Here is a 23,538-nt window from a genome sequence, read left to right on the forward strand (position 1 = left end):
TAGAATGGAGTGATTCACCGTATCAAAAGCTTTCGACAGATCAATGAAAACTCCTAACGTATAATAGTCTTCTTTAAAAGCATTAGATAAGTGATTAACTAACTCTACTAAAGCATTAGATAAGTGATTAACTAACTCTACTATTGTATGATCTGTTGAGTGTTGCTTTTTGAAACCAAATTGCTTACTATATAACATGTTGTTTTCAGTTAAATGATTATACAGCCTATTGTACACTATACGTTCAAGCAATTTCGAGAAACAAGATAAAACAGATATTGGCCTGTAATTAGAGGGTTCTGACTCATCTCCAGACTTAAATACTGGAGTTACTCTAGCAATTTTTAATTTATCCGGAACTTTACCTGATTTAAGTGACTGATTGAATACATGAAACAAAGATGGTTCAATTATATCATAGACTAATTTTAATATATTAACGCTAACTTTATCCGATCCTGCACTTTTGTTACTTTTTAAGCTTAGTAATGCAGTCCGCAACTCGCGTATATCTAGCTTTGACTCATTCATTTTTTTATTAGAATTTGTTAGATAAGAATCAAATGTTGAAGAAGTTAAAGGAATACTTTGCGCTAAATTAGAACTAACATTTATGAAGAAACTGTTAAGTTTTTCAGCTATGAGTGCTTTATCGTATATTGTTTCACCGTCAATTAAAAGTTTTTTTGGCAGAACATTATTTTTATATTTGTTTTGTCCAATTATTTCTTTAATAGCATTCCAAGTTTGTTTAGTATTTCCATTTGCATTTTCTAGTAATTTCGAATAATATACTTTTTTAGAGTATTTTTTGATTTTTTCAAATATATATTTATAGTTTTTATATTTTGCTTCGTTTGAATATGCTTTTTTTTTTAGAAATTTTTTATAAAGTTTTTGTTTTTTTCTTGACGATTTTAGTAAGCCTTTTGTCATCCAAGGCGATAGAAGTGATTTTGAATTCACATAAAACTTTTTTACAGGAAACGCTTTATCGTATTGTTTACAAAATTGCGCTAGAAAAAGTTCATAAGCATTGTTAGCATCACGCGTTTGGAGAACAAGCTTCCAATCAACGAAATTAATTAGAAGGTTGCGAAATTGTTGTATGGAGTTTTCATTGATCTGTCGCTTGTAAATAATGTGTTTTGTGGAAATATTATCATGGGTTATGTTTTTTGTTATAAGAAATGTGGGAAAATGGTCTGTCAACTCAGTCATTATTATACCGGTACTAAAGCAGCTATTAGAAAAATTATTAGTAATTATGTTATCTAGTAGGGTAGAGGATCTTTTTGTGATTCTTGTTGACTTAGTTATTGTTGGAATGAGGTTATTTTGTAGAAGAGTATTTACAAAATTTTTAACACTATTATTTGACGCATGATTCAAAAGATTAATATTCAGGTCACCGACTAAGTAAACATGCTTTTGTTTTTTATTAACTTTTGTTAAAAAAGTACGTAAAGATACTTTAAAATTTTTTAAATTACCCGCTAGTTGTCTATAAATAACATTAACAGTTACGTTTTTAGAATTTTGGTTAATTATTTCAATGCACAATGACTCGCAATCTTTTTCATTTACACTGAGGTCATTACGCGGTATAAAATTAATTGAGTTATGAACAAAAATGCATACACCTCCACCGGTACAGAAGTTTCGTGGTTGATGAATTGACGCATAATTTTCCAATTCAAATTGAAAATTATGCTCGTCATACTTACACCAGGTCTCAGTAAGACAGATTATTTTAAAATCGTGATTTAATTCATGCATTAGAAGTTTAAAATCATCAAAATTTTTGTTTAGGCTTCGAATATTAATGTTTAAGATTGAAAAAGTGTTTTTATTTTGTTGAAGATAGAAATTAGATTCAGAAATTGAATAGTATTACGACGTGTTTTAAGTTCGTTTTGGGAGGTTTAACAATTGTCAGATTGTAATCGTCAACAGTTGTTATATCTTCTTTTTTGTCTACACGATGATGCTGCAGATGAGAAAAATGTCGTGACAACGTATGTCTGTTGACTTCAACTTCAGCTGTTAAACCATTATGCAGTGCCACTATACTTCCTTTTAACCATTGCTGCATACACGGCGCCATATGCTTGGGCTTTACCCACACTTTATCTCCAACTTTTCATCCTTAAAACTTCGTCATGGACTTTTGTGTTAATTTGACTTTATCAGTTTCAGAAATTCCGACGCGTTTGTTTCGTTGGCAAAAAATTTCAAAAGGTGTGCCGAGTTTTGATGGAACGTTGTTGATTAAGAATACAGACATGGGTATGCCACATTTTGCTCTCATATTTGTTCTCTTACCATCCGATGAATTCTTTCAACATTTCCATTTCCTGATGGTTTTTCAACAGCTCGATAAATAAGTCTTATTTCCCATTTCGACGCCATACCTTGCATAGTCTATGATTTAAACGACTTAAAACTATCTAGAAGAACTTCGGAAGGAGGTCCAAGCGATGACCATTTTGTTTCTAACAATTGAACAACCATTGCTGCACTTTTACGTCGCTTAATGGTGTCTACAACGTGTGTCTGCTTGGGCCACAATCAACACAGGTGAGGATAGCACCAAATCAACGTGAGTAACATGCCACGAAATGACATTAGGATCAATTGAATTATATTCATCACATTCAGCGACAATTTGTTTCACTGTGTCTCTGTTATCGTAAATACCAGCACGCGAGCATTACTCCATACTCTTGAAAACTCCCATGTGTGTATTGAATTAACTTTTTTAATCTGCTGATTACCGTGCTTATAAATAATAATACATTCTTGAGTTGCAACTTTGCTTTTTTACCTATTTTTTTGACAGTCGTGTAAGTTCGTCTGCAATATTTTTTGTTATTGGTACCCACGTAACATTTACATTTATGGAATAATCCTCGACCAATTTTTTCAAATATTTGAAGCCTTTGACGAATTACCATTTCGCATTGCCCAGCACAGTTTACAGGTTTGTCACGAGTCTATTTAGAATTTAACCTACTGAATACACTATGAGAGTTAGCTTTGACAGAGATATTTCTTGAGCTCCATTTCAATGCCATATTGAGACCTTCAATACATGTATCCAATTCAGCTATGCTGATATGCATTGCATCAGACTTTGGTCGGAGTCATGTCGCATCTTCTATTGAATTGTCACCTTGCATTATCACAACTCCTTTTGCCAGCGAGCTTGCATCACACCATACAGTTAAAAATGACATTCCATAATTTTAACGATTTAAATAACGGTTGTTAACGAAAATGGCGCTGTAGCTTTTCTTCCGATTATTACGAAGTCAATAGTAGGTAGTATTGTTTCAGGGCGAGTTCTTGTAAAAATACCAATGCAAACTTGTCCCATTTAAGTTTTCCTGGTTTTGCTGACGTTTGTAGCAGTCCTTCACAGCATGTTTATGCAAGCACTTCTTGCATAAAGAGGTACATTCACGTGCAATGTGACTTATTGATTCACAGTTGAAACATCGCATTTCTTTCTTTCCTCGTATATAACATGTCATTACAGTCCCAGTTGTTAACTTGCATTTACTTCTTCATTTACAGATAAACACAACGCATCTAGTTTATACAACCACAAATGCAGTCTTGATACAATCGTCAAAGCTCAACGCATTTTCAATGGCTACGATCTAACAAATTAAGTTTTAATACCAGCAAAACTGAGCTTATCATTTTCAAATCAACTCAATCTAAAATCACTAAACACCTAAACTTCAGACTAAGTGGCCAAAAAATCTTTCCTGTAATTTCTTTAAAATATCTTGGAATCAAAATTGACTCGAATCTATCCTTTTCCTCTCACCTTAAAGACTGAAACTATCTAGATCAAATGGGATGCTATCCAAAGTTCGACATTATGTCAATCATGAAACTCTGCTCAGCATATACCATGCTATTTTTGTATTACATCTTCAATATGCTTGTCATATTTGGGGACAAAGCCAGACAAAAGCTTTTTTAAGAATATCTAATCTGCAAAACAAGGCAATAAAAATAATATACTTTCAACAATATAGTTCTAATTCTAATATCCTATACTTTCTATCGTAAACTCTGAAATTGTGTGTTTTTTTTCATTTATTAAATTATCTATTTTTCTGGAATAGCAAGCAAGTAAACCTCCCTCCCTCGTTTTATAATTTCTTTACCACTATAAAATGTTCTCGTTATTATCTTCGATCTTGTCGTAACCTTAAATTATTTATCCCAAATCATACTTCGGTGATGGACGATCATAAATCAATCACAAATCAATGCGTAAAATCTTGAAATAAATTACCTCTTCACCTTAAATCACTAAACTCTATTACACAATTTAAAACCCGTCTTCGTGCTTTTTTTTTTGTGGAGAGATACTTTTTGTAAAGTGTTGGAATTATTGTAGGACATTATTATATTACTTTTGTATTTGTTACTATGAAGTCTATCTAGATAATAAGCGGATTTTCCATGGATGGATTGGGTTATAATTTATAGAAACAAAAATTATAAGTTAGTAATTATTAGTTAGCCTTTTTTCTTATAATCGAAGTATAACGGATATAAGACAGATTAATACAGATTAACTTAATTCGATGCCGATGCAAGTGGTTGGATGAAAGGAGAAAACTTTGTAAAATATCTACAACATTTTTTAGGCAATACAAAAAGCCTTGTTTATTGTTGCCTGACAATCATGAAACCATCTTAGTATTGAGCGTTTAGATGTCGCAAAAGAAAAGGAATAATAATGCTTACCATTCCACCGCATTGCACGCTTAAGTTGCAGACCTTGGATAAGGTAGTTTACCGTCCCCTCAAAAACTGTATAAATACTGCTATGATTTCATGGTTGGTAATGAATCTTGGAAAAACCGTTACAATATATGATATTCCAAATATAGTAAACATTGCATTTTCCAAGGCTGCATCTCAACACAATATTTTAAGTGGTTTTGCTGCACCAGGTATTTACCCATTAAATCCTAATATTTTTACTGAAATTGATTATTGTCCTAATTATGCAACTGATCGCCCTGACTCACCTTGTTCACAGGTTCAAATAAAAAAAAAACAGTCAACCTTATTCAATGCAACCAGAACCAGCAAATAAAAGATTTAAAGAATCTTTTCAGATACCAGATAATCAGGTAAACATAGCAAAAGAAGATCCAATTGTATCAAATAAAACCTCTAATCAGGACCCAATTCCTCCATTAGTTTTAAAAAATTCAATCACCTGAGAGTATTAGGCCTCTGCCTAAAGTAGGTCTAAAGTTAGCATCAAAAAGAGGTAGGAAAAAGCGTTCATCTATGGTTCTTACTAACTCACCTGTCAAAGCATGGCTGCTAATTATAAAAAGAAAACTAATTAAAAAAGTATTAATGAAAATCCTTGATCATTTGTGAATGGAGGTAAAAAAGAATTGATAAAGTCAAATTTTGGTAACGAAAAAAACTTCTACAGTCTTAAATTCATCAAAAGATGAAGAGTATCTATACGTCTATTATTATGAATCATTTGCTAACAGCAGATCAAAAGAACAGTGGATTCAATGTCATGCTTGCCGAAAATGGACTCACCCATGAAGAATGCACACCAGGCTTACACCAATTTATATGTGAATTGTGTTCTTCATCCAACAATATTATTTAAACACCATTTTTAAAAACACTTATATAGTCCTAAACTAAATGTGTTTATAGTGTTATACTAAAAAAAAAAAAAACATTTTTCAGTATATAGTATTTTCCTTTTTTTTCAGTATATAGCCTTTTTTTTTTTTCAGATTATTCTAATCTATTCTTTGCATTATATGAACAAAATTTATTGGTACTAGTTTTAAATATAATCAAAACATACCAAGAAATGTGACAACCAGCCCCATAGTATGTGACAATTAACTCCGCGGGTGGGGTTGGTTGTCACACGGAAGAAGTCTTTGATAAATGATTTTACAGCAAAAAATATTTCACTCAATGTCAAAAAAATATTGTAATAGTTACCGAAAATAGTTAAATTGACTTTATATGATTTATATATTTAAATAAATAAATAAATATATATATATATATATATATATATATATACATATATATATATATATATATATATATAGATATATATATATATATATATATATATATATATATATATATATATATATATATATATATATATATATATATATATATATATATATGTATATTATATATATATATATATATATATATATATATATATATATATATATATATATATATATATATATATATATATATATATATATATTGCTTTAATTTTAATGTGCGTCAATAATTTGTCAATAATTAGCAAAGGTAGTTATTGACAAAAGTCACACGTTGCATGTTTTTGTTATTATAACGTTTTGTATAACGAGTCACAAGTTGTATTTTCGAATGCTATATAAAGCAAACATAGTTGTTGTAAAAACGTTGAGGTTGTTGATAAGTAATAAAAACATTGAAAATAAAATGGCTTTTAAATGTGTTGAACAACAAGCTAACTGGGCGTGTCTGTTATCTTCGCAAAATGAAGATGGACAGCCAAATCAATTTATTCGGCAGATGACTTTTTTATTCGTGGTAAACAATATTACTTTAGATCGACACGTAGCGTACTTGCTTGCTGCTCTGCCGTCAAGACCATAGAAGAATTAAAAGCACCTGAAGTGCCAGAGGACGTTTCGTACAAAGATTTGGTGGTGAAACTGGAAACGTTGGAAATAAGACAGTCATTGTTAATCTCACGGTATGAATTTGGTAAAACTTATTGCGGCAATGAAGAATTGATACAGATGTTTACGCATCGAGTGATCCGAGCAGCTCAAGAATGCAAGCTCTTGCCTTCAGAGAGAGACGGCCGACTTCGTGATCAATTTATTATTGGGATTAATGATGGTGCTGTTCTGCGTGTCATTCTTAATTAACTGTGTAACTTTGGTACGTATCAACACGCCACACGAAAAAAGTTGACTGTCAAGAGCTTCCCGAATTGACTCAGTTATATTAATAAGTGCATGATTTGTGGAGTGTTTGCTACGAAAACCATACTGGTGATTGTAAAGACATTGATTTTTTTCAAAAAAGTTGTAAAGTCTGATATGCATGGCTTTTTCAAATATTTTGCTTAAGTTAGAAAGAAGAGAACTTAGTCTATAACTTTTGTGGTCAAATTGAGAACCCTTTTTATGGAGAGGAATGACTTTGGCTATTTTAAACACATCCGGAAAAAGCCCTTTTTCAAAAGAATTATTCAATATGGTACAGAGAGGTTTAAAAATAACGTGAGCAGTAAGTTTAAAAAGACGCGTGGGAAAACTGTTTGGACCTAAACTTTTCTCATTTTGCAGAGTATTTCTTATTAAGTCAGACACCTCTTTTTCAGTGACTGGATTAAGGAAAAAGGAACTAGAATTCGGGTTTTTTAAATAATCATAAAAAATAGTTTAAGAGGAACTAGTTTTGCTTTATGGTGGACCTTGTTTAGTTTGAAAATGTTTGTTGAATATGTCAGCATTGGCCACACTGTCTGAGATAGTTTTACCATTATATTTAAGATTATTTAGACTACATTATATTATATTAGACTTCTCTGGCGAAGAAGGCTTGACGTTAATAATTTCTTTTATTCCTTTTCATATGTTTTTTCTATTGTTGAGGTTATTGTTAGAGAAGAAAATATAGTATGACATTTTAGAACTCTTTAATAAATTGCTTATTTTGTTTCTATATAATTTAAATTTATGGAATAGATTAATTTTTGTGTTGGGATTTTTAGATTTTATATATTTTTTATAGAGCTTGTTTTTTATACTAATTGATTTCAGAATTCCATAGGTGACCTAAGGTTTAGATTTGAGTTTAATTTGGTTTGCAGAAAGTTTTTTGGATGGGGCTCGACAATCAAGGATTGCGTTAAGTGATTTTAAAAGGAAGTTCATAGATTCGTTAACATCTTCACCATTCTCAATGTTAAGTTTCCAGTTAATATCTGATACTGCCTGTATAAATTTATTATTTTCAAAATTCCTAAAGGATCGTTTGGTAGTTTGGTTATTACTTTTTTGGATCGTTTGATCGTTTGGTTATTACTTTTTTGTTTTTAGGAGGAGTATTTGGAATACAAACAAATTGCGATTAGTTATCTGAAATTGATATTGTGAGGTTGCCAGAAATTAGATTAGGAGTTTGAAAATTTAAAAAGATGTTATCAATAATTGTTTTTGATGTATAAGTTATACGTGTTGGTTGAATTATTGTAGGGAAAAGTGAGTAAGAACATAATGAGTCAAGGTAATCAGAGATAATGTTGGATTCATTGTAATTTAGTAGGTCCATATTTAAATCGCCCATTAGCACAACCTGTTTATTTTCAGAACTAAGTTTTTCAAGTAAAATGATCGGAAATGAATTCCTTAGGATTTGACGAAGGGTGTCGGTATATACAGTCAATAATGATATTTTTTAAAAAAGGACTGACAACTTCAACAAAGACTGACTCAAAATACTTTGGTACGTATACTATAAGATCTTGTCGAACATTGTAGTTTATGTTGTATTGCAAGTCTAGAAGTCACCACCTTTTTTGGCTTCAGTTGGACAATGTTCGATAGTATAGCCATTTATATTATATCAGTTATGTTGGAATCAATTATGGTAGATGTTTTTTCAAAATATGGATGGAGTGTTCCATTGAAGAGTTAAACTGGAGTTGATGTGGCTGATACAATATATAAAATCTTTAAAGAAAGAAGGTGTAATAAAATATGGGTGGATTAAGGCTTAGAGTTTTATAAGAAGCATGTTAAAGCGCTGGGTGTTCAGTTATATTCAACTGAAAATGAAAGAAAAAGTTGTGTAGTTGAACGTTAGAATAGAGCAATGAAAGAGAAAATGTTTAAGTACTTTTCAGTTAATTCTACTAGAAAATATATCGGCGTTTTAGATGAAATGGTAAATAAATATAACAACACAAGGCATTCTTCAATTAAAATGACACCAGTTGCAGCTAGCGACAAAAAGAATGAGAATAATGTTTGGTTGAATCTAAACGGAAAGGTACAATCAGAACCCGTTAAACCAAAGTTTTCAATTAGTGATAGAGTTAGGATAACTAAAAAGAAGGTAACGTTTAAAATAGGATAAACACCGAGATGGACTGAGGAGGTTTTTATTGCGTCAAAGATTCAGTTCACAGAACCGCCGACGTATAAAATAACTGACGATAATGTTGAAGAAATACAAGGTACTTTTTATGAACAAGAACTGCAAAAAACTAATCAAAAAATATTTAGGATTGAAAAAGTTGTTTGTAAACTCAAAAACAAATCATTAGTAAAGTAGTATGGGTACTCTGATACGTTTATGGTTTGACAATAAAGAATTGATAAGTCTGTAAATTATAGTCAATCCGGTTCCGTGCCTATGGTTGCTAATGAAAGAATATTAGTAGTTACATTAAACTCCCGGAATGAAAAAGTTGAACAACCTGCAAGTTTTTATACTTTAATAGGACAAATTTACTATTACGCTTAACTTAAAAAAAAAAAACTTAAAAAAATTTACTATTTTGCTTAACTTAAAAAAAAAAAGATTTAAAATTACAAAATTTTTATAAAATAACTTTTTCGGTTCAGAAGTTATAGTTATGATGTAACCATAATATATTAATAGATTATGGTTGTTATACTACCATTATTTTATTTTCATACATTTTTTTATTTTGGCTTAGAAATTATGGTTTTAATGTAACCATCAATTATATATAGATTATGGTTGTTATACTACCAATATTTTTTTTTTTAATTTTGGCTTATTATGGTTTTTATGGACTATAATTTTTTGTACAATAGCATAATTTATGGTTGTAAAATACCCTGCCTTTTCCACTACTGTCAATATATAAGCATCAAATCTCATATACAAAAAACTTATAAAGCATATCAGTCCGGGTTTTATTTGACACTCTAACCGACTGAGCTATACAGCCACGGACAGCACTTCTAAATTGGTTTAAAACATGTATAAAGGTTGATCACGTGGTCTCCTTTTACCAAGATTAATTTTTGTTAGATGATTATCAGAAAAATGACTGTTATATACAGCAACTTTATTACTATTGAGAAACATTATCTCATGGTATTATAGAAATCCGTAGAAAACTATTTCTTTATCAGATACAGATGCACTTTTTTAAAATCAAAGTTGACGTATCAATTCATAGAACATTTTACAATTTTATTATTTAAATTACTTATAATAAAGGCTATAAATATAAAGAATTCTATCAAAATAAGCCAGAAGTTTCTTTCATTTTATCTTATTAATATACAACTCCTTACTTATTTACAAATTAAAAATGACACTCGTACAAAGTAACATTTATACTAACTTAATATAAAGTATAAAAATTTTGTATTAAAATTCTTTTCCTTTCATAAATGTTTATCATTTAAACTCTTCAATTACACAACTTTTCATTTATATAAATTGTATTAAACTGGCTTCCAGTTTGTCGAACAACTAGGCCGTTCACAGGATCTGTTAGTTAACGTCGTTTAAGCCCATTATAAAATATTACAACCGCTGGAGTAAAGGAGCAAACTCGCATAAACGAGGACCTGCGTAAATGCAAACTTTATTACTCGCAAAATATTTTAGTACATTTATGCCCGTCATCGTCATTTAAAATACCATTACAAGACTTTATTTTAAATGACGTTTTATTTATTATATATTTAAAACTAAATTTTAAAAGAAAGATGAAATTATAAAATTAACTTAAAGGATTAACTTCTTTTCCTACAATGATTTGAGCTAACTCAACTTCGCCGTTACGCAAGTATTTGTTGCAGATCGGGCAAGTTTATACGACAAGTTTGCACTGACGCAGGTTTGTGATAAATGAACTAAAACTTATAAAATCATTTAATTAAGATAATTTACTCCAAAACAGCAAATAATCCGCAAATAACGTAGTGATCAATTTTTATAAAGCGACAGATATTTTGGCAAGACTATATTTAAAAAAGTGTTCAAATTAATTATGGTGATATGACTCAATAAAATTCAAATTATTTTAAATTAGATATGTTGAACTTGGTACACGTATTATTATGAAAACCAGTTTCACATTCTGATTAATTTTGCTTTCAGATTCTGTTTAAAAAATCGATAAACTTTAAGTAATAAAAATTTAGATAATGCTGCAAGATTGCTGATGCAAAATATTTGTTTTAGAAAGATCACATTCTTTAATCACTAATATCTTCAGTTAAAAGTTCACTAGTATTCATTATCTCAGTATCGGGATCATCACGCCTTGTATAAAAAAGTACGTAAGCAGCTTTAGACTAAATAAAAAAAAAGTTTTTAACTACTTTTCACCTATATTTAAATAGTTTTTTAAATCGAAAATAAAAATTACTTACAACGACTGATTCTGTGTTAGCCGAAGTTACGGATGCATCGTCAAAATAATACCATTGACCATCATAGCGGTTAACACCATAAGCCGTATCTATATATAAAAACTTTTTTAATAACCTTAATTTTTAATTTAGTTTTTAATAACCTTAATTTGGAGGGGAAGCCTTGAGTTAATTATTTAAAACTTGAATAATTCAATTGAAAATATTCAAATAAATAATAACTTACAATGTCCACCACCAAGACCACCAAAATGATTCTTAAAAAAATGTATCAATTACATTAAATATTACAAATGCTAAAAATCCATACATATTTAAACAATTTGTATTAAATTAAATGCAATCTGACAATATATGAAATTTTAATATGAAAATGTGTGACTAGCAGAAACCTTGCATCTTTACTTCTCCATCTCACCTTCAAACAACTTTTTGTTTATAACATAATTTTTTTAAAGTTTGCTCTGCTCCCAATTCGAGTTTGTGATGCAAAATTAAAGGATATACAAAAATGCACAATTATATAATATTAAATATAATTAAAAGTTAATACAATTAAACAAAAAATTTTAAAATACTATTAACTACAACTTCTTAAAAAAAACTTTTTGTAAAATAAGGAAAAAAGCCAATATAAAAAAAAAACAAAAAACAACAACTTACAGAAACTGCATGAAGATCATATACAGCACGTGGATGATTTTTATTTATTACATAATTCGTTAGGTCTAACTGCCTAAAAATAAATATGATGCAAAAATATTTTAAAATTTATCCAAGAGATCTTGTAAATCTACAAAACCTGAATTCTCTGTATTCAAGCTTGATAATCTTCAAAAAAGTTTAAAAAGTAATCAAAATCAACAAAATGTTAAATATTTTAAAATATTGAAAACGTAAAAATCAGATGATAAAATAGAGTAGCACAGATATACCTGCAAAATTAACAAAAACCACTTCAAAAAATACAACTCATAAAGCAAATACAATAAATAAAAAATTTAGTAATTAAATTAAAAAAAAATTTAAAAATCTTTTAATCTTATAAGTACAACTTAATAACAAACAACCAATAGATTATAGAAAAAAAGTGAAATTAAATTTTTTTTAAAACTAAAACGGCTGCTTTAATTTTTTGCTTTGCGGTGAGGTAAGTTATATCTAGAGCAGTTGATGGGTTGGATATTGGTCGGGTATCAACAGACCTGGACCCAGAGCTATTTTTATATACGGATCTATATTATATACGAAGCTTTGGGTACCGCAACAATATAATTTGGGGCATCATCACATTGTTGGAAACAACAACAAATATCCAAAATCTAAACCCCCTTTGCCTTACAGTATTTTGGGTTTCGGTTATTCCCAGTCTTCAGTTACTGCAAAATATTTATAAATTTATTTTTTTGTGGTTATTAGGGGTCTCAGAAGTCCGTACGGTCTTTCCACATTTAACTAGGAAGTTCACACCTACTTCCAAACTAATGTCGCTTATTGGTCTATAGCTGGTGTCAAACCTTGAACACCTTGGTTTTGAGCCAGATCTCTAATCACTGCTCTATGGATGCTCATATTGCATAGGGTGACTTGTTTTATAATGTAAGTTTTGTAATGCATTTTAAAAATTGCATTATATGTAAGATGTGCATAATAAATAGGATCACATCATTACAGAAGATGTAAAGTATTGAATCATTTATAAATGAAGAAAAAAATGCAGATACTATTATTGATACTTTAGCTCTAATAAGCAGAATATAGTTTTTAACTTAATTTTCTGTTACAATGTTAAAACTTTTTTTCAATTTTTTTGTGATTATTAAGGTGCTCCCAGAAGACCCTACGGTCTTATCACAGAACACTATGGAAAAGTATTTAAATGAGAAGTTCATACCTCCTTACCTATGTTGCTTATTGGAGTGTTGAACCTCTGATTTCTTAGCATTGAGCCAGAACTCTAACCACTGCACAAAAAAGTATTAAAACTAAATCTTTTACTTTTCTTTAAGAATACTATATCTTCAGTTAAAATCCTGGGTTTAATAAAATCATGATCAAATTTGAGTTTTTTTTAAAAAACTGGTGATAAGTGATTTTTTTTTTGGGAAACCTAAACAGCAGAAAATAACAGAAAGTAGCAAAAAATAAGAATTTTTGAATTTTTCATTGTTTTTAAAATTCAACATTGACTAATGAATTATAATGCAAAAAAATGTTTACTATTGATATAATGTAGATACTCTTATACTGATAATCCGAATTAATGGCAACAATCTAACAATTTAAAACATAGTGGATTATCTTTCAGCTCTAAAACTCTCAGTAATACCACTGAAAAAGCTTTCAAAAAAAAAAACTTTGTGAAACAAATAACTTTTTGCAATTCTACATAGTTTTAAAATCTAAATTTTATTTTTTTGTTATATAAAAAAAACTTTAAAAAAAAGATAATTCTTGAAAGTTTTTCAAAAATAAAATAAAATTTTCCGACGATTTTTTTATTTTTATAAATTGTTTTTTAATTAATTTTAAATTTGTTTTAATTGTTGAACCATTAAGTATTGCAAAATAATCTTTAAAAGGTGATAAATATATACTTGCCCACGCCAACCTTTAAAAAAATTACAAACAACAAAACTAAAAACTCTGGGCACTTACTTAATGGGCACTTACACAACTTACTGGGCACAAAAATAAAAAATAAAAAATTTAAATTTGAATTATTAAATTCTACTTTGTAAATAAGAATAATTCTAAAACCGCATTTTCGAATTATATTTTAAAGGCTATTTAAAATGGATCATATTACTATATTGGATTAAAAACTTTTTAAAAAAACCATACTGGGTACCCATACTGGGTACCCATTAAAAGTGGAATTCCCCAAACTGGGTACCCGTTAAAAGTGGAATTCCCCAAGGCTCCGTCCTTTCAGTGTTATTTTTTATTATATATGTCAACGATATCCCTGAAGTAATCAATTAAAAGCTGCTCATTTCGCTGACAATACCAAAATCTTCCGTTCTATTGAAAATACTATATCTGCGCAAGAATTACAAAATGACATCGCTGCTCTTGTTACATGGTCTCAAAAATGGGGAATGAAATTTAACATTGATAAATGTTCTGTAATGCACTTAGGAAACAACAACAAATCCCATACTTATAATATGCATGATCCAGAAAAAAATATAAGAGTAAACATTAAAACCACAAATTACGAACAAGATTTAGGTGTTCACATAGATTCGAACTTATTATTTTCCAGACACACAACTATTCAAGTCAACAAAGCCACACAAATAATAGAAATAATAAAAAGAATATTTACATCATATCCAGACTTATTATCCTTCAAAAAATTATTTTCAGCACTAGTCCGCCCTCACCTAGAATACTGTGGATCAATCTGTAACCCTGGACTTCTCAAAGACAAACGGCAAATAGAAAATGTGTTAAGAAGAGCTTCGAAACGAATCAATGGATTATATGATCTACCGTATGAACAAAGACTGTTGGTGTTAAATATGACAACTGTAAAATACAGACTACTTCGTGCAGACCTAATCAAAATCTATAAATGGTGAAAAAATAACAATAGTAACAGAAGTTTTTGAAATAGACAGCCAATTTATTACTCGTGGTCATATATATATAAACTAAAAAAACAATCTTTGCGATTAAATTTAGGTATGAACTCTTTTTCTCTAAGAATAATAAATAAATGGAACTCTCTTCCTAATGACATTGTATCAGTGTTATCTCTAAAAATGTTTAAGCTGCTTCTAGACAATCATATAAAAAATGAATGGCTTCTCTACGACTAATCCACATTTTATTTTCTATTAGTTATACAATCTGTAATTATTATTGTCAAATATTATATAACTTGGTTGACAGGCAGTTTATGCCTACACAATTTATTGTAAAACCTTAATTTAAAAAAAAAAAAAAAAAAAAAAAAAATATTTTAAAATATTTTATAAAATAATTTTTTTTGTAAACAAAATATATATTTATATTAATTTAAACCACTTGTTTTCAGGTAATACTTAAACAAAGCTATATAAACCCTTATTTTGAACATATTTACTTACTTGACAGGAAAATCAACTAAAGCGTCTATTTTATCTCTCCAATACCTAAACAAAATATTGATAAAATACAATTAAAAGTGGTAATTGTAATTATTATCCATCAATTATCTGTAATTTTTATCCATCAACTATGAATCAATCCCAACAATCAAATATTCAAACTTAAAAATGTATTAATTGCTGTTTGTTACATTGTTAAAAACAAACACCATTACTGCCTATTTTAATTTAATTAAAGCATATAACTGTGTAACTATTTTAAACATATTTATATTAGGCTATCTACTAAAAGAGGTATGTTAGTATTAGTGCTTTAGTAAAATAGGTGTGCGTGTGTTAGCAACAACTTGACAAAAGGAAAAACAAAAAAAAAAAGGGTAAAATATTTTCTGATGCACATTTTTGACAAACTATTTCACAAAACTAAAATTAAAAAAAAAAATCATATTAGTTATAAAATATAAAAATTTAAGAAAATCATTTAAAGTAAAATATAAAAATTAGGTTTAAGAGCTATAAAATCATTTAAAGTAAAATGGCATTAAAAAAAAAAAAAGCTTTTGTTTACCATTAAAAAATGCAATGTGTAGCAATAAACTTACATAAAATATTAGAAATTTAATTTATGATTTATTAAAATAAACTTTAAACTTAGACTTTTGTTGTACATTTTTTGCTTAACTTTAATACTGCCTTGCAACAAAATTTTTATTTATTTATTTAGTAAAAAATAAACAATGAAATAAAAAAAAGGAAACTTTGATTAAATGAAATATAATTACATAAATAATCAGAAGGCATATTAATTTTTTTCAATTAACTTTCATTGATTAACCAAATCTTAAATGACCAAATTAAGTCCTAGAGACTTAAATTTACAATCTGTACAGACAGAAAAAAAAAAGATTTATTGCAACTAATTTTTGCAAACAGTTTAATCAATAAGACAAAAAGAAAAAAAGTAACAATTAACTATGTTTTAGAATCATAGGACCAAAAGTAAAAGAGAAAAGGCAAAAATATCAAAAAACTGATATACAAATAAATAGTAGATAAACAGTAAATAGTACTACTATTTACTATTTGTCCTCTAGTCTTCATTTTGGTCTTGAAGACATGAATATAAATATAAAAAAAGACCTTTTTGCGTTCGAATAATTAGGGTAAAAAAACACATAAATTTTATAAATAATACATGTAACGTGCAAATAAAAATAGTATAAACCTGAAATCTTTTTAAGGTACAGCAGAATGGAAATTTTTTTATTTTAACATTCTGACACAGAATCTGTTAAACAACATTTGGTCAGCAGCACATAAATTTTTTTTTTGGTTTGCAAGCACACACACACACAAAAGTAGAAGTTGCACTAAAGTGACCAACATATTAAAGGTATGATACAAAAATATTATATTATAAAATCATTTTGTTTTACATATTGATGTTCTAAGCTTTTTGTTGTGTTAACAAACAGGCTAAAAAATAGTCGTCAGTAAAGATATTCTCATAGTTGTCAAGATAAACTAGAAATTTCTCAGTCTAGATATATTCTAACGGTTAACAAGAAAATTGGATATTTTTCAGTCTAGATAATCTTATGGTTGCGAAGAAAAATTGGATATTTTTCCAGTTTAGATAATCTCATGGTAATCAAGAAAAATGTGATATTTCTCAGTTAAGATAATCTCACGGTTGTCAAGAAAAATTAGATAATACTCAATCTAGATAATCTAATGGTTGACAAGAAAAATAGGATATTTCTCAGTCTAGATAATCTCATGTTTGACAAGAAAAATTGTAGATTTCTCAGTCTAGATAAACTCATGGTAGTCAAAAAAAATTGGATATTTCTCAGTCAAGATAATCTAATGGTTGTCAAGAAAAATTAGATATTTCTCAGTCTAGAAAATCTCATTGTTGACAAGAAAAATTAGATCTTTCTCAGTCTAGATAATCCCATGGTTGACAAGAAAAATTGCATATTTCTTAGTTAAAAAACATTAACAAATTGAAATTCACTGTAAAAAAATTAAAGATTTAAACAAAACATTAATTTTTGTCATATTAAAGCTTTTTTCCATTTATAAAGCAAAAATTTAAAACTGATATATCAAAATATGAGATAAAAAATAAACTTGAATATTTAAAAGTTAGCAAAGAAAAATAAAGATTTTCAAAAAATACAATTATGAAAACTTTGTGCCATAACACAGGTTGCAACTACCTATTGTAAGAGAATCTTTTGAGATGAATAACAAGTACTTTTGGCAATGTCCATAAATCAAATTTTTTAAAAGCTTGGCGATGCTCTTTACATTGTGGACAATACCTAAATAAGTAATTAATCAAAAGTAATTAAATAAGTAATTAATCACGAAGTAAATAACAAACTAATTTAAAAATAAAAACGTTTGAGATAAAAGTTATTTTGGCAAGTAATATTGAATGGCATGTTGAATGTTTTTTAACAAAATCTACAATCTAAATTACTGTTACTACAACAATAGAATAAATGCTTTTTAATGAATGCTACAGTCACATGTGGAATGGATACATAGCTTTTTAACGGTTGCTACAGTCACATGTGGAATGAACATATAGTCTTTTTATTAAATAAATATACCCAAAATATGGCATACATAGTTAAAAACTTATTTTACAACTATAATTTTTGTTAAAAAACTTTAAAAATAAAATATTTGAAATAATATATGTTATTTTTATTAACATAATACTATGACTTTAAATACATTATTCTTATTATGATACAACCACAAGAAAGATTACTATTCAACGTTTACAAACTCCAAATTAATATAAACTCCGTTAATCAAATTTTGGATAGGTTAGCAGGAGCTGGTTTTCCTTCTTAGGTAAGTTTAAATATTTAAAAATAAAGCAAATCTACAATAAAATTGAACGTTAAGGTTTTTGATGACTATATAAAGAGTCAATTTATAGTTAAACATTGTAACTACAGCAACTTAGAGTCAATTTATGATTAAACATTGCAACTATAGTAGTAGTCAATAAATGCTTAAACGTTGTAACCTTATCAAATAAAAATCAATTTATGAGTAAAAATTGCAACTATAGTAACTAAGAGTTAATTTATGATTAAACATTACAACTATAGTAACTTAAAGCCAATTTATGATTAAACATTGTAACTATAGTAACTTAAAGCCAATTTATGAGTAAACATTGCAACTATAGTAACTTAAAATCAATTTATGAGTAAACATTGCAACTATAGTAACTTAAAGCCAATTTATGAGTAAACATTGCAACTATAGTGACTTAAAGCCAATTTATGAGTAAACATTGCAACTATAGTGACTTAAAGCCAATTTATGAGTAAACATTGCAACTATAGTAACTTGAAGCCAAGTTATGATTAAACATTGCAACTATAGTAACTTAAAGCCAATTTATAAGTAGACATTGCAACTATAGTATCTAAGAGTCAATTTAGGAGTAAAAATAAATATTTTATTCAATTTTTATAGTATTATTAATCACTGAGTGCATCAATTAAGCAATAAACATCTTGTTGTATAACGAATTTAAAAAAGTAATAAAGAAAAAGTTAAAAAAGTATAAATTATTAAAAAACAATAAATTCTTAAGTTAGCATAAACGCTTTTACCATGGGTCATCTTCACCTAGTTTTTCTTCTTGTAAGAATAAATCTAGACAGTCATTTAAGTTTACAGTTTTTTTAGGAGGACACACTGCATTCCAAGAATCATGCTCCTCAGTTTCCTAAACATAAAAATCAGTAAAGTGATAAAAAAACAAATAAGTAGTAATTACAACATAAAGTTTTTATAAATTTTTTAGAAATTATTCAAAACAATTTACTTTTATGTAAACTATCTGACAAAGACATAACCAACATGTTTCTAATTTTTTTTCTCTCTCAGTTGATGCAAAAATGCAAATTTTATTTACCTGTGCTAACTTTTCTGAATAATACTTCTTAAATTGAGGAGAGCAATCGATTGCAAGGTAAGAATGAGCTTTTAAAAAAATAATTGATTTGAATATTAAACCAAAAACTTTTTAAATTTACAGTTTGCTAACAAAATCACTTACTATTTAAATTCACAGGTTTATCATCATTGTAATTTAGTGACATAATATTTTGGCTGCCAACCATATTTACAACACATATTTGAAAAAGGAAATCTGGAGTAACATCTTCTGACATCTTTTCTTTATTTTTCTATAACAAGATTCAAAAAAAAAAACTAAACATTTCTGACAAAAATAATTTAAGTACATTTCACAAACCTGATTATCTTTTGCTAATTCTTTTTCAACAAAATCTCTTTTTATTTTTGGTTCATCACATTGGTCATCAGACATGTCCTCAGTACCTAAAGTAAAGTTTTTATTTAAATTCTATTAAAATTATGCATTAGAAATAATAAAATATTAATATTATAATATTTAATTATACAAAAACTACAACTTTGTAATGGAACTTGAAATTTTCATTAAAGATTGCCTATTTGAAATCATTAGCCATGTCTATTTTTTAAATTTTTTTTTTCTTAATTTCTCTTTTATTTAACAAATTTGGATTTTTAAAGAACTAAATTTCACTCCCAGCAAACCTGCAAGCAACTGCTACTAAGTTGGGATTTACTAGGAAAAAAAGAATAGAGTTAAAGGGCGAGGAAATGGTTGCCAGAGGACTTCAAAAGTTGTAAATTGCATGAGTCAAGAAAACATGAAGATGACAGAGAGTTTCAAAGTCTTGAAGTGCTGAGGAAAAAACTAGAAGAATAAAGGCTTTTAGAGCATGCAGGAATAGATACAGTAAACGAAGAAGACTTTGCTGAATAACGAGTCAAACAAGAATAAGTTTTAGTTGATGGAACTAGAGATGATAGCTCTTTTGAGCAGCGACCAGGATAGTATTTGTAAAAAAAAAAAGAGATGCAACTTTATGACAATGAGAGAGAGACTCAAGCTTGGGAGATAGAGCGAGTCCAGCAACATTTACAATGCATTTTTGGACCTTGCCTCGAAGAGATTAAGCAGGGACAAGTAAGGTAATTTGAGGTAGAGAATGGAATCAGGAGTAAGAAAATGGTGAGCTCCATAAAGAGAAACAATCTTAACAGATGCTAATTTAGCAATTGATTGTATATATGGTTTCCATGAGAGGTCAGTAGTGAACAATAATCCAAGAAGACAGAATATGTAAAAAAGAGGACTCAGTAAGACTTATCTTTAAATGGTGCTTATACAAATGTAGAGTTTATTGGTAGAAGTATGATAATTGGAGCTTACATTGGCTTGGTATAAATTGCTTTTTTGTTAAGCATTGGTTTGATAAATGACAGGTAATTTAATGAAGATAGCTACAGTTGTTTTTAGGTGAAACTTTAATGTTGTTTGTAATATAATAATTGTGTGCACTTAAAATAAATTTCATATTTGACATATAGCTGTTACTTATTTTTACTATTGAAAATTTTATTGAGCTTGCAATTTCTTGGGAAGTGTTTATTGATAAACCATATGGTTGTAAAGTGTGGTTGTTGAGATTTAATGTAAAGTCAAAGTAATTTATAATTTTCATGTTGCACTGTGTTGATATAAAAAGATCTCTTCTTTTAAATACATCAACAATATGTTATTTGATCTTTTTCCATTTGGGGACAACTCATATATTTGAAAATTGCTAAACCATTATCATATCAGGTATAATCCAAAATCATTTTTATTATAAAACTAAGTGATTAAAAATAGAGAAAAACTACAACAAAATTGCAGACTTCTACATTGTCAGAGACTCGCTTTTTTTTCACTAGGTCATACCTGTCTAATTTTTAATTCAAACTTTATCATTACTAAATGATTTTCTTGTTTGATCAACAATTCTCTGAATTGTGTGATCAACAACTTATACTATTTTTTAAATAATGTTTTTGTTTTTATTTGTTTTTATTGTTGTTCAATGTTTTTATATATACATACATTTTTGTTTTATTGAGAGGTTACTCTAATAACCTCAAACTCTGACTTTAATTTAAATACTCCTAAATTGATTACTGATTTCTGGCATCGGTAATCAATTTAGAAATAATTAAACTGTACTGGAGTAAACATACTGACTGACTAAATAAGGAAAACATGGAGGAAGTGCATAAGCATCAACTTAAATAGGGAGCACATGCAAGAAGTGTACATACATTGACTTAAATGAGGAGAACATGTGGGAAGTGTGTATACATCGACTGAGGGTTTTAGTTAGGGAAGGCAATTGATTAACCTGAAAAGATTTTTTTTTAAGTTTTCAAACTTCTTTTGGTCTGGTTTATAAACATTCGAAATAAAACAAAAGCTTTTGGAATAAACCTTTTGACATGCATATATATGTGTATGTGTGTATATGATATTTTCTTTGTCAATTTTTATGACCAAAATTTTTTAACTGGTCTGGTCTAAAATCTATCATCTATTTAAAAATTTAAATAGATGATAGATTTCAGTATATAGAATGTGGAAAATAGATTAACTCAAAATTTTTATTTTTGTGACTTCTGTTTTGCAGATTGGCCCCTCATATATACTCTTACTTGGTTATTTTTAACTTTTACCATAAAATGTCAAACTGATGCTTTCATTAAAAAATTCATATAGAAGACTGTTAAAAATTAAAAAATTTTTTTTTAATTAATAGACTGCCTGTCCAAACCAAATCCTCAGTTGATGTAGAAGCATTCAGATCTAGTAACACTCCTTGCAGGTTCTACCTATTTGTCAGTCGATGTATGTAAACAGTAAAAAAATTAAAATAAAAACATTCAGAACGCTTCAATTATATTTTTTTAAATAAAAACATTTTACATGTTTTTAAAAACATTCTAGTCTATTATTTGCACTTACGCAGTTTTTTAAAAACACTAAAATTAAATTAGTTTCCTCAATTAAATTTAATCAAGGTGGTACCTTCCTATCAAAGACCTACTCATCCTTGAAGGTGTAGATATATACTCTTTAGTTAGTTCTCTTAAAAGCAGATGACTTAAAACGTTTTGAAATTGATAAACTTAAACAAAATTCTAATAGTATAAGTAGTGTTAATGTGTGGTCTGGCTTCATTAACAAAGATAGAAATGAAACCACTAAAGAGAACTATGCAGCTTTATTTGCTAAAATCACAAAAGAAAGTAATGAAAAGAATAGAATTGAAAATATTATCATCAGTGGTGTGGCAGAGTCTTCAAACCAGAACAATGAAAATAAAGCCATAGATGGTTTTCTGGCTATTTTGAAACTGTTCAGAAATGATGTTAAGGTTCAGAAGACTCAAAAAGAAATATGATCCTTCAGAAGTTTCTCAATTAAATCAAGCAACTGTATGGTATTAGGAATGCTCAAGAGAACCTTTAAAAAATGAAACGCATGTATGTTTCTTGAATTCTACACAGCTTATGCTTGTCCTCTGCATGAATACTGCACACCAATTTGGAATCCATTCCTTAGGAAAGACATTAAACAGCTTGAACAGGTACAGAGGAGTGCTACTAAGTAATGGCTGCAATTGCGAATTTATAACCTGAGTTATAAATCACATCTGGCTAAGTTGGATTTAACAACTTTATATGAACACAGAATAAGAGGTGACTTATTTTTAAAATTACAGGAACTTTAATGCAGTTTAGTGGGAAAATCTTAGCTCGTTAACAGCCGATGGCCCGTTTGGTGGTCTACGCAATGCGGAATACAGAAACCATAGAGATTACTAGGATTTAGTCTGGCATAACTTTTTAAGCAATCACGTAGTACCTTATTGCAAAATCCTTCAGAGTCAGTTGATCAATTCAAAAATAACTATGAGAAATGGTTTAGTTTAATTGTTTGTTGGTCTACTATAGATGGGTCTTCCCAGTTCAAAAGCTCATCAAAGACAAAGAGTAGTTAAGTAGTTTTTTACAACAAATGATAAGTT

At 28.4% G+C, this 23,538-nt stretch overlaps 1 protein-coding gene across 7 annotated transcripts in view; it reads right to left on the reverse strand.

Annotated features, from left to right (window-relative positions):
- Nucleotides 1-10,953: 10,953 nt before the first annotated feature.
- Nucleotides 10,954-23,538, reverse strand: part of LOC100203798 (ubiquitin carboxyl-terminal hydrolase 15) — a 93,709-nt gene continuing 81,124 nt past the window's right edge. For all 7 annotated transcript variants that reach the window (XM_065811313.1, XM_065811311.1, XM_065811312.1 and 4 more), the window contains 10 exons: nucleotides 19,863-19,948; nucleotides 19,665-19,794; nucleotides 19,521-19,588; nucleotides 19,216-19,331; nucleotides 17,791-17,895; nucleotides 15,566-15,610; nucleotides 12,132-12,204; nucleotides 11,695-11,725; nucleotides 11,469-11,557; nucleotides 10,954-11,390 (listed from right to left, as the gene is read on the reverse strand). In XM_065811313.1, coding sequence (XP_065667385.1) covers nucleotides 11,292-11,390; nucleotides 11,469-11,557; nucleotides 11,695-11,725; nucleotides 12,132-12,204; nucleotides 15,566-15,610; nucleotides 17,791-17,895; nucleotides 19,216-19,331; nucleotides 19,521-19,588; nucleotides 19,665-19,794; nucleotides 19,863-19,948 — 842 coding nt within the window. In that variant the 3' untranslated portion in view covers nucleotides 10,954-11,291. The remainder of the gene's footprint in view (nucleotides 11,391-11,468; nucleotides 11,558-11,694; nucleotides 11,726-12,131; nucleotides 12,205-15,565; nucleotides 15,611-17,790; nucleotides 17,896-19,215; nucleotides 19,332-19,520; nucleotides 19,589-19,664; nucleotides 19,795-19,862; nucleotides 19,949-23,538) is intronic.

The sequence above is a fragment of the Hydra vulgaris genome, chromosome 12 (assembly GCF_038396675.1).
Source record: "Hydra vulgaris chromosome 12, alternate assembly HydraT2T_AEP".
NCBI classification, from domain to species: Eukaryota; Metazoa; Cnidaria; class Hydrozoa; order Anthoathecata; family Hydridae; genus Hydra; species Hydra vulgaris.